At 40.6% G+C, this 11461-nt stretch overlaps 1 protein-coding gene across 1 annotated transcript in view; it reads right to left on the reverse strand.

Moving 5' to 3' along the window:
* Positions 1–1579: 1579 nt before the first annotated feature.
* LOC102849640 (enoyl-CoA hydratase domain-containing protein 3, mitochondrial-like) overlaps positions 1580–11461 on the reverse strand; it is a 56135-nt gene continuing 46253 nt past the window's right edge. Inside the window, exon 5 of the mRNA XM_006891844.1 lies at positions 1580–1891. Within this exon, the coding sequence (XP_006891906.1) occupies positions 1580–1891 (312 nt within the window). The remainder of the gene's footprint in view (positions 1892–11461) is intronic.

The following is an 11461-nucleotide window of genomic DNA, read 5'->3' on the forward strand; positions in this document are numbered from 1 at the left end:
GAGGGGTGCAACAATGAATGAATGGAATTCCAAAATCTCTGTAGATGTTCATTGAAATGAAAAATAAATTAAAAAAAATAAAAAAAGAGATAGAAATGGATGGATGATAGATAGATGATAGATAGATAGATAGATAGATTAGATAGATTAGATAGAATATCTATATGTGCTATATTAAACCAGAACCTAAAAAGTAATATTTTTAGGTCCTAATCCACTCATGCCCTTAGTTGGGAACTCAAATGCCTGATACTATTTTGGATTCTTTACCAGAAGTCAAAGAGATTTTAGAAATGCAGCCAAAGAAGGTGATATTTTTTAAAAACTATGGCAAAAAAATAATACAGCATGACAAGTCAACATTTTACAGGTATAATTCAGCAGGCTGACATTAATTGTTCTTTAATAATTATGCATATCCATTTTCAAATTTCCCATCACTATTATTAGATATGCAATGCTTCCTCAACAATGGGCCCCTATTTTAACTCCCTCATGCCCCTGGTAACCACAAAAATCGTTGGTCTCTACACATTAACTTAATTTAAATATTTCATATAATATTTGTCCTTTTGTACCTGATTTGCTAGAGAAAGTGATTTTAAATGAATGGAAATACATATTCTGTTTCTCTTCCTACTGTTTTCTAGGCTTTAATCGTCAGGTTTAGTTTGGGGGGTTTGGTTTTATAGGCTCTTGGATAATAAGAAAATTTATTACAGAAACACAAGGTATCTACCATCAATGCAGGCAGACACACAAAAAGAGCTAATCATTCCCCTACCTCTTTCCTCAAACTGCTTCAAGTCTAATTAGGAAAATAAAATTACAAGTATTTAGAAATCTTTCATCTACTTCATAAAAGGTATTCCAAAGCCATAGGCATAATTATTTCTCAATATAGTAAAAATATTTTCAATATATAGAGTATCTTGTGGTGATTTGAAATGTTTCACTTCTCTTGAGCAACCAGAATTAACTCCACCTTAGAGGACATTTCTGGTTGGCACCCTTAGTGCGAGGGAGCTCTGGAAGCCTAGTGGCAAGAAGCTGTGCTGCAATCCAGAAGGCACATGGTTCAAGACTACTAGGTACTCTGCAGGAGAAGGATGGACAACAATCTCATCATGTGTGATTAACTGCTTCTGAAAACCTGGCTATGGGCCTGCCTACTGGTCGGTTCCAACTCAACAATCCACAACAACAAACACCCTTATTTTCATGCCTCTATTTATCATCACTTCCTCTTATATAATCAGTCCTTCATCTGCAGTCCTGTCAAGAAGCAGTGTATCAGACATTAGGCTTTTTGTGAGAGCCGGCCCACCAGAGGTGCTTAACAACCTTCTACTTAAGTGTTGGTGCTTCCCTTTCCTCCTCTTTCACTTACCCACAGAATCAATGCTATTAAGACAGAATACATGCAGTGAAACCAATATTCATGTTATAAAAATAAAGTGTCTTCTATTACAATCAAGAGGCAGCTGTGGTGATTGGAGAAGCAGGTGAGGAGTGGGGGTGGGCCTCTGAGCACTGCCCACTGGGCTCACTTCCCCTCCATTCTTCTGTTAACGTTGGCTCAATGTGACCAGATAGGTTTTCTCTTCTGGATAAAGGCCTTGACTCCTTCCTTTCCATCCTGTAGGGTCAAGTTGTCCACCATGGTCTGGCAGGTGAGGTGATAGGCTGTTCTAAGGTCTTGAGGTAGTTGCTTGTAGAAGGTGGCTTTGCCCAAAGACAACACAGGGCGACTCAAGGAGGCAATCTTCTTCGCTATCTTCATGGTCTCTTCTTCCAGCTGCTCTTCTGGCACTACTTTGCTGAGCAGCCCATGGGACAGTGCCTCCTGAGCAGTGATGGGCTCCCCCGTGAAAAGCATTTCTAAGGCAACCTAAGAGAGAAAACACAGGGAATGATTAAGGCTCTCTCCTTATACTGCACTGCCGCCTAAACCACCCCTCCCCACTTTACTCAGCTGTAGCAGTCTGTATCCAGGCTTACCCATAGCTTCAGCCCAGTTATCTGCTTCCTCAAATAACTTGTCATCCACCACCTCGATGTCTTCAGCACCCTAACTCTTGCCAGGAACAGAAACAGATCTTCTTTCCAAGAGCAAAAAAAAATACAAGTGGCCTAGGAGAGGAAAGGACTCTTCATGTTCTCCTTGCTCCTTACACAGATCTGATCACCTGAAGCAGGAGATTCAATCTACCTTTACCAAGTGCCAAGTACAGGACACCAGCCACATCAGATGGAATGAAACTTCAAACCCTGAAGCAAGTGAAACCCATTATCTCCCCTCATGTATCCTTCACCTAAGAAACCAGTACAGTGACTACTTTCCAGAATGAGAGAAACTGTCACAGTACTGTCACCTCAGCCTGCTTTGAAAGAGGAGCCTGCTGTATTTTAGAGGATTTCTTATCTTCCAGGAACCAGAAATTAAGCCACAACTGATTTTACCTAACTAATAAATAAGATGTGGCAAGAATAAGCAGTAACATAATACCTGAAGGTTATTTCAGAGAAGAGTATTTTATAGTTGATGGAACAGCATTAGTACTGCAAAGCCTATTTTTTTTTTAAAGTTTGTTTTTAACATGGAACTAAAACACGGGTTTTTTTCTGATTATAAGCTGATGGCTAAGACTCTGACAAAGATACTCAGTGTAGTTTCTGCTTGAGAATCATGTGTCAGTTAGGATCTGATCAGAAGCCAAGGTGAGAAGAGTCATCACACCATCAAGCTCTGCTTTCCCCCTTTATTAATGAAGACAATTCTCAGGGAATTTTCATTATTGTTATGTGCTGTTGAGTTAGAACCAAGTCACTTGTTGACCCTCCAACAAGTATTAAGAATTAAGAGGCTGTACACCGAGTAGAAAATTGCTCATCTTTCTCCTATGATTCCAACTGCCTGCCTTTGGGTTGGCAACACATAATTTACCCAACCATATATTAGTAAGTGGCCAATCCTGAAAACAAAACACACCAAAGTCAAGATTATTAATTGTTTTATAACTTAGATTGATGAAGACCTCAAATGACTTTCAAAAAGCAGTTAAGAATACAGAGTTGGAAGGATTTAAAATTCAAAGTACTAATTGCTCCTTCTGGCTGGCTCATCAGGTCGGCATTTGTTCATATTCATGTGGTAGAGACCTGCAGATTGAAGTTTGGGCTTATGAGCTGCCCTTGGGTACAGGTGCCTTTATAAGATGGCTTCTCTGGTGGCTTAGTGGAGGGAGTTGCACTACCAACCCAAAGGCGGCAGTTCAAATCCACCACCACACAATGGGCAGTCTCCTCCCATATGACTTATAGTCTCTGAAAACTTACTCAAAGATCAGCTAGGAGTAATTTCTTACTTGACAGCAATGAGTTCTTGTCTTCAGATAAATTCTTTTTCAGTCTTTTCTTTTGATGCCTTTCTGTCTTCTCCTGAGCCTCTATGTGCCAATTCTTCTTTTCACAGCTTCCATTAGACATTTATACAATGCCTGCCAGATATTATAGGTGCACAAGATTCCAAATGCCTTAGTGAAAGCCCACTGGAGCCTTTGGAAGCTTTCACTTTGGAAACCTAGCCTTCTAGGTATCTATGCAGTGAAGCTTAGGACAGACCCAGGATCTCATCGCAGACCTAATGAATGCTGATTCTACAGTGGACCCCTGGGAAAAATCACTTCGTATTTCTCACCTCCTCAACATACAACAGGTTGTCTCCCAGGGATACTGTGAGGAATACTAGCTTATGACCGACTTCAGGACACCCTGTCACATCAATTGTAATGGAAGTGCTAGGAGGAAAAAAATTAGCCCATCTGAGCAAGATACAAATCATGGGAAACAACAGTGATAGTCTTTGCTTGCAGAAGAGAATCTCAAGGGACCTGGTACAATTCTGAGTTTACAAAGGAGGATGATCAGCTTCCATAAGGCAGGTAGGTCTCAAGTGAGAGCATAACATTACCTCATCCATTTATTCATTTAACAGTTATTTTTTGAGAACTTATTTTGTGTCAAATGTAAGAATACTATTAATTTATATAACAGCTTGATTCTGAAGCAATTCCAAAAATGTGTTTAAAAATGAAACCATTTTAATGTCTAAACGGAATTATTCTGGAAGAGTGTGGCCTTCTAACCTCTGAAAATGTATGAGTAGGGAAGACATCTCCCCTTACCCCATAATTGTCAGGGAGCAATGACTCAGGACCAAGAATTGAGTGAGCTCTTAAATTTCTTTCTAGTTAAAATATTTTTACTGTCAATTTAAGGTCTCTAAAAGGAAATTACCTTAACATATGTTGCTTATTGTTGCTATTTTGTGACAGCAAGCCAGAACTGACTTATAGCTGACCCTCCAGCAGGTTCCCAGAGGTTTTAAAACACACAGGAGGAGACTGCCCATCTTTCTCCCAAAGAGCAGCTGGTGGATTTGAACTATGTGTCTTTGGGTTGGCAGTGCAACTTCTTATAATCAGGTCAATTAAACAGAAAAGATCACTTTCCCCTTTCAGTCACATAATTTGTCAATCAAAGAATGCCAGATATGTAGGCAGAAATATCCAATGACTGACAGTCAAAACAAGAAAGACAGAAATTCAGATAATTAAGTGAAGTTGTTCTTATATCTGTACAATAGGAACCTACTCATAACTGACCCTCTAGTGTGTTTTCAGAGGCAGTAAATCACAGAGAAGATGGCCCATCTTTCTCCCACCAAACAGCTGGTAGTTTTGAACTGCTGTACACCTTTGTGTTGGCTGTACAATTCCTTACCACTAAGTCACCAGCGCTTCCCACCAGAGACCCTACCAAAATCCAGGCCTGGTGATAAGAATGGCCATAAATAAGTTCTATGCATCTCCTATTATCTACAGTCTAGTAGTGATATGTTGTCATTGATATTGTGGTCTATTGTTTGATATCTTTGAGTCAGTTAAGACTAACTCTCATGTTCAACAGAACAAAACAATTCCAGGTCTCACACCTTTCTCATTGATGCTATGTTTAAACCTCTTCGTGCAGCCACTGTGTTAACTACCCACTAAGGATCTTCTTTTTTTCTTATAAGTCTCTGTTTTATCAAACATGATGCCCTCAAGGGGCTGACATCTCTTGATAACATGCCCAAAAATTATGTGAGATGAAGTCTTTTCTATCCTCACTTCTCAGAAGCATTCTTGATATATATCTTCCAAGACAGGTGTGTTCATTCTTCTTTCAGGCCATGGTATGAATACTGAATATTCTTAGCCAACATCATAATTCAAAGGCATCAGTTCTTCAGTCTTTATACATTGGGTGACTTTCACATGTGAGGCAATAAAAATATCATTTGAGTCAGGCATTCTACAGTTCTTGGAGTGATATCTTTGCTTTTTAACACTTAAACAGGTTCTTTGCAGCAAATTTCCCAATACAGTGTATATTTTGATTTCTTGACTGATACTTCCCTGGGAGTTGATTGTAGATGTAAGTAAAATGAAATCTTGACAACTTCATTATTTTTTTTCATAAATGATAGTGTTGCTTACTGGTCCAGTTGTGAAGATTTTTTTTTATGTTAACACCTTATTGTGCTCATGCAAAGCTACACGTAGACCTGAAGGCAATTGTCAGAACAGAGCAAGGAAACACTGCATGGTTCAAAATCAGAAAAGGAGTACATCAGGGATGCATTCTGTCTCCATACCTTTTCAATCTATATGCAGAACAGATCATTTGGGAGGCTGAATTTTATGAGGAAGAATGTGTCATCAGAATTGGAGGAAGACTCATCAACAACCTATTTTATGCAGATGACACAACTTTGCTCCCCAAAACTGAGGGGGATCTGTAGTATTTACTGCAGAATATCAAGGACTGCAGCCTTCAATACAGGTTGAAGCTCAATATCAAGGAAACAAAGAATCATGTGAATAGATGATAATGTAAGAGAAAAGGACCCCCATGGTTCATTTAGCAATGAGGGCAATAATGAGCTAGGTCAACCAGAGAAGGGTGGAGTGCCAGTCTCCTCTGACAGTTTGAAGCCCAAACTTGAGAGGGGTGGAGAAAGTTTCTCCAAGCACTATGACAGCTTCCAGTATCCTGGCACTTCTCCCTTCAGTCAGGAAGCCCTAGAACAATTTAATGGGGCTAATGTTGCTCATGAAAAGAAGCCTTGACTGAAAGAAAATCAAGAGTCAGCAGGAGCGGGCTGAGTTCTTGACTCTGCCTTTGCCTTCTTAAAACATTTCAGCCAAGTTTATTTCTCTTGCTGGTCCTCAGTTCCCCTCTCTGCCTAATAGGGTGTTACCACTTAGATGCATTTTGATTTAGAGGACCTCTACTTATACAGATTAAATAATAGAGGAACATTCTGTAAGAAAAAACATCTGTTTTATAGCTAACTAGAATAGCTTTTACTTAGTATTCACATTTCTATGTCAAATATCCTACACTGAAACATTTTAAAAGATGAAAGAAGAAAATATATGCACTCATCCTTTTCCCCTAAATCTATTCATGTTTCCTTTTTGGGAGGTATGTCTTTGGTCATCTAAGGAAGTTGATGATTTAATAGTTTCTTGTGTCTAAGGTATTTGCATTAAAACTAACAAATGGGATGTAAGACCAAGGATTTGAGACTGAGGCATTATGTTTTAGTGGATAGATCTACGGCTTAGAATTAGATGTACCAGAATTCCTATTTCAGATTCATCCCTTAGTAATTACAAGATTTTAAGCAAAAATTTAACTCTTTTGTGCCTGTTTCCACATCTGAAAAATGTGAATAAATACATCTATTCTTCTGAAGTATTTTGAAGATAAGAATTATGTAAACTCTAGAGCACAGTGCGTGGCACGGTGAAGGCACCTGATACATTTTTTGTTGTTAGAGGCTGCTGAGTTAGTTTCAACTCTTAGTGATTCTATGTTTAGTAAAACATAACACTTCCCAATCTTGTGCCGCCTTTGCAGTCATTGCTGTTTGAAGCATTTGTTACAGGCAGGGCCAATCCATTTTCCTCTTTTTCACTGTTGTCAGGTGCCATTGAGTGAACTACAGTTCATAGTGATCCTGTGGACAATAGAACTGAACCTTGACCAATCCTGTGTCATCCTCATCATCTCTGATATGTGTGAACCTATTGTTCTGTGTCACTCTAGCTTGTTGAGAGCCTTTCTCTCTTTCTCTGACCCTCCACCTTTCCAAACATGATGTCTTTTTCCAAGGCCTGGCCCCTTCTTAACAACATGCCTATAGTATATGAGACAAGGTTTCACCATCCTTGCCTCTAAGCAGCATTCTGGTTGCATTTTCTTTAATTCCTATTTGTTTGTTCTTTCAGTCCATGGGATATTCGGTACTTCTCCAGCAAGCATGGTGTTCTCTAAGGACTTGTCTCTCCTGATTTACGTATGAGAAACTCTCACTATCCTTGCTTCTAAGAAGCATTCACACTGCACTTCTTCTTAGACAGAGTTCTTTGTCCTGACAGCCCAAGAGATGGATATTCAGTGCTTTTCATCAACATCATAATTCAAATGTATCAATGTTAATCCTATTATATTTTAGTGACTATTATTGACAAGCCTATTTTAACAGTAAATTTCTAAGAATCTCTAATCTTAGATTTTAATCATAATAGTCTCAGAAAAGAGGGTGATCCGCTCAAGTCACATGTAAGACAAGAATTACAGTGCTCCCCACTCTGTGTTCTCACAGATGGCCGTGGTGTCTGTCTGCAGGGAGAGTCAGAAGTCATATGAGGAGTGCAGTGCAGCAGTGAGGCACACAGGTACTGATGCACACAATCCACCAGCAACACGTGCCACGGAACCCATGAGGCACGCCAGATACATGCTTCCACTCTCACTATGGCATTGGCAGCACCTGAGCACCAGAGGCTTGAAGCAAAAAGAGCTGGAATATCAAGATTAATTAGCTAGGAAATGGAAAAATAGTAAGAGCAGCCCTTTGGTAAATCTGTGTGTTGAGCTGCTGCATTCTAAGATGGGGCTTCCCCAAATCTCAGACAGATTTACTGGTCAGATAGAGACTGGTGGCACCCAAGAGACCAGTACTTAGTCACTCTTTGAAACTGGAATAAAACTCTCCTTGGATCAACTTCCAGCCACACAATGGACAAGTCTATAAAGTGACCAATAACATCAGGGAGGCACTTACTTCTTAGTATAACAAAACTCATAAGGCTAAAAAAGCAGCAAGGATAAAGCACTGAGGGCAGGAAGGGTTTGCTTAGAATAATGGAAATGAAAATCAAACAGATGTGGGGAAAGATATTATATTGTGAGTTGTTGTTGTTGTTGTTATGTGCCATCGAGTTGCTTGCGACTCATAGCGACCCTATGTACAACGGCCCTAAACCCTGCTCTATCCTGTGCCAATCGCACCGTCTCTGACACTCCCATCCCGATTACCCCAGTCACTGAATCAATCCACCTCATAGAGGGCCTTCCCCTCCTGCACTATCCCGCCACCCTCCCAAGCATGATGTCCTTCTCCAAGGACCGGTCTCTCCTCACAACATGTCCAAATGTATATTGTGAGTACTATAATTAATATTATAAACAACATGCATAGGAATGGTGAATGAAAAACTAATTTACTTTGGCAAACTTTCACTCAAATCACAATCTGAAAAATGAAACAGAACAAATAATTAAAAACAAAAGCAACAACTTTTATGGGCATAGGAATTACCAGGGAACTATTTCAAAAGCAAATCTGCCTGGGTGAGTAGGTGTGGGGTGAGCAGAGACTGTATTTCTCACAGGCGGCCTAGTAACGCTGAGGCTGCTGCTCTGCACACCAACCTCTGAACTGCAAGAACTCTTTCCAGCTTGGAAATTTCACTTTTCAAATTATACTATTAGGAAATCTGTGTCAACAGAGCACAAAGTCAAAACTGCTAAAGAGGTGGAAGCAAGAGATTCTACTTCTGAGAAACGACTGGTCTGGGAGAAAAAGATTCTAGTTTTTTCATATGTTCTTGTATTTGAGGAACTGGCTTTAAATTTCTGAGCCAGCCTAGCTCTGACGGGTGGAGAGCAGCTGCACCAAGCAGGGTGTTTGTGTACTGCAATAAAGATGCATTATTTAACTCACACGGAAGGAGGGAAACATTTCACAAACATGGAAAAGTATATATATGCTGGCTCTTTCATCTTTCCAGCTTCCTGGGCACAACCAGCAGCTGAGCAGCTTCCCTTGCACACCAGCAGATGGCACTGGTGACCTACCACATTATCTTAGCAGCGGCGATTCTGTAGGTTCTGGCAATGTCAAGGTTGAACTTCACTGCATAGGATTTTTCAGTGGCTGATTTTTTGGGGGGAACTAAGAAGAAGAATTAGCCATCCACCTCTGAAATATAACTGGCCTTTGAAAACCCTATGTACAGCGGACCACACTTAGAATAGACTAACAGATTTGGCAACTGAAGTTGAACCTTCAAATTTGGAAACACAAAGGAGGAGAAATAGTTGTAAGAAGAAATTATCAATAGGTACATGGAATGTGAGAAGCATGAATGTAGGAAAACTGGACATTGAAAAGAAAGAAATGGAACACATAAATATTGACATAATGGGCATTAGTGAAATGAGATGGATTAGCATGGGACATTTTGAATCCCACGATCAAGAATAGATGCCTTTGAGTTGTGGTGATAGAGAAGAGTCTTGAACATACCATGGACTGCCAAGAAAACAAGTCTGTATTGGAGAGGGTGAAACCAAGTCTCTCCTTGGAGGCTAGGATTTTGATGCTCTGCCTCACATACTTTGGGCACATGGCCAGGAGAGATCGAGATCCTTGGAGAAGGACATCATGTTCGGAAGGGTGGACAGACAGTCCAGGAGAGGGAGAACCCGGATGAGATGGGGAGTGACTGGGGGGACAGGGGTTGGTTTGTCAGAGTTAGTGAAGCTGGCTCAGGACAGGGAAAGGTTCAGAGCTGCTGTACATAGGGTCACTATACATCACAAGCCACTCAATGGCACATAACAATAATAACATACTATGGCAAGTTTGGAGGCAGGAGTGGCATTCACCTCCTAAATAACATGCCTCTGGAAACTCTATGAACTTTGATAAATGTCGATAGTTGTAGAGGGGCTTCAGGCCTTTTGTTCATAGGGTCACTATGAGTCGTGCTCGACTTGAAGGCAATCACCACCACCAACAACAGATAGCCACAACTTTCTTCCGAGACATGTCTGAGTGGCCTTGATCCTTTCAGAAGTTCAGTGTATTAACCATTTGTGCCACTGTGAAAATGATAGTAATGCCCTTTTCAGTCACATTAGTCAGTCACCCTTTCTAACACACTCCACTCCCACCCTACAGATGTACACAGGGCCACACCTCAATGAACCTGTTTGTGAATGTGTCTCTAAGTGAAATCCAGCAAGGACAAGAGACAGGTGGTGTTTTATAGAGCTGGGGTTTTCATTAGTTTTTCTTCTTATTCCTATATCAAGTCATAAAGTCTATAGCTTAGATCTGTGGATCCAAAAATCTGTTAAATCCTTAAATTCCAACAGATTTCCCCCCCTCATAAGTTCCTATTGTCAGCACTACAATTTTGGCTTATTAGTGTTAACCTTGAGGCTTTCACCTCATTTATACCTCCAAGATGTGTTGGTGGTGATATATGCCATGGAGTCAGAATCAACCCACAGCTGGCTCATCCTCCAGTAGGTTTTCAGGGGCAGTGAATCGCATGGGAGGAGACTGCCAATCTTTCTTCTGTGGACCATCTAGTGGATTCAAGCCATATGACTCCAGGACTGTAGCATAGCTTCTTACCACTAAGCCACTAGAGTTCCAAGGTGTTGCTGTTGTTGTATGTGCCATTGAATTGTCTGCAACTCTTAGTGACCCTATGCATAGTAGCTCTGAACCCTGCCATTTCTTAAGCCAATCTCACTAACAAACCTGTCCCCATTTCCCCAGATACTATGTCAATCCATCCCATCCTTTCTTGGAATGTCCCTCTATCCTTCCAAGCATGATGTCCTTCTCCAGGGATTGGTCCCTTCTGGCAGCACACCCAAAGTATGTGAAATGAAGCTTCACAATCCTTGCTTCCAAGGAGCAACCTTGTTTTACCTCTCCAGGACAGACTTCTCTTGGCAGTCCATGGTATATTCAATACTCTTCTGCAGCACCACAACCCAAAGGCATCAATTTTTCTTCTATCATCCTTAGTCATTGTTCAGCTCTTAGATGTATAGTAAGTAACTGAGAAGCCCATGGCTTGAAACAGGTGCACCTTAGTCTCTAGACTGATATCATTGCTCCTTACAACTCTGGAAAGGTCCCTGACAGCAGACTTTCCCAAAGCAACTCGTCTTTTAATTTCCTGACTGCAAATGTCAAGTGTGCTGATTATGGACTTATGTTGTTGTTGTTGTTGTTGTTGTTGTTGTTGTTGTTGTT

Source organism: Elephantulus edwardii, unplaced genomic scaffold (assembly GCF_000299155.1).
Source record: "Elephantulus edwardii isolate Elephantulus edwardi_28Jun2011 unplaced genomic scaffold, EleEdw1.0 scaffold00105, whole genome shotgun sequence".
Taxonomy (NCBI): domain Eukaryota; kingdom Metazoa; phylum Chordata; class Mammalia; order Macroscelidea; family Macroscelididae; genus Elephantulus; species Elephantulus edwardii.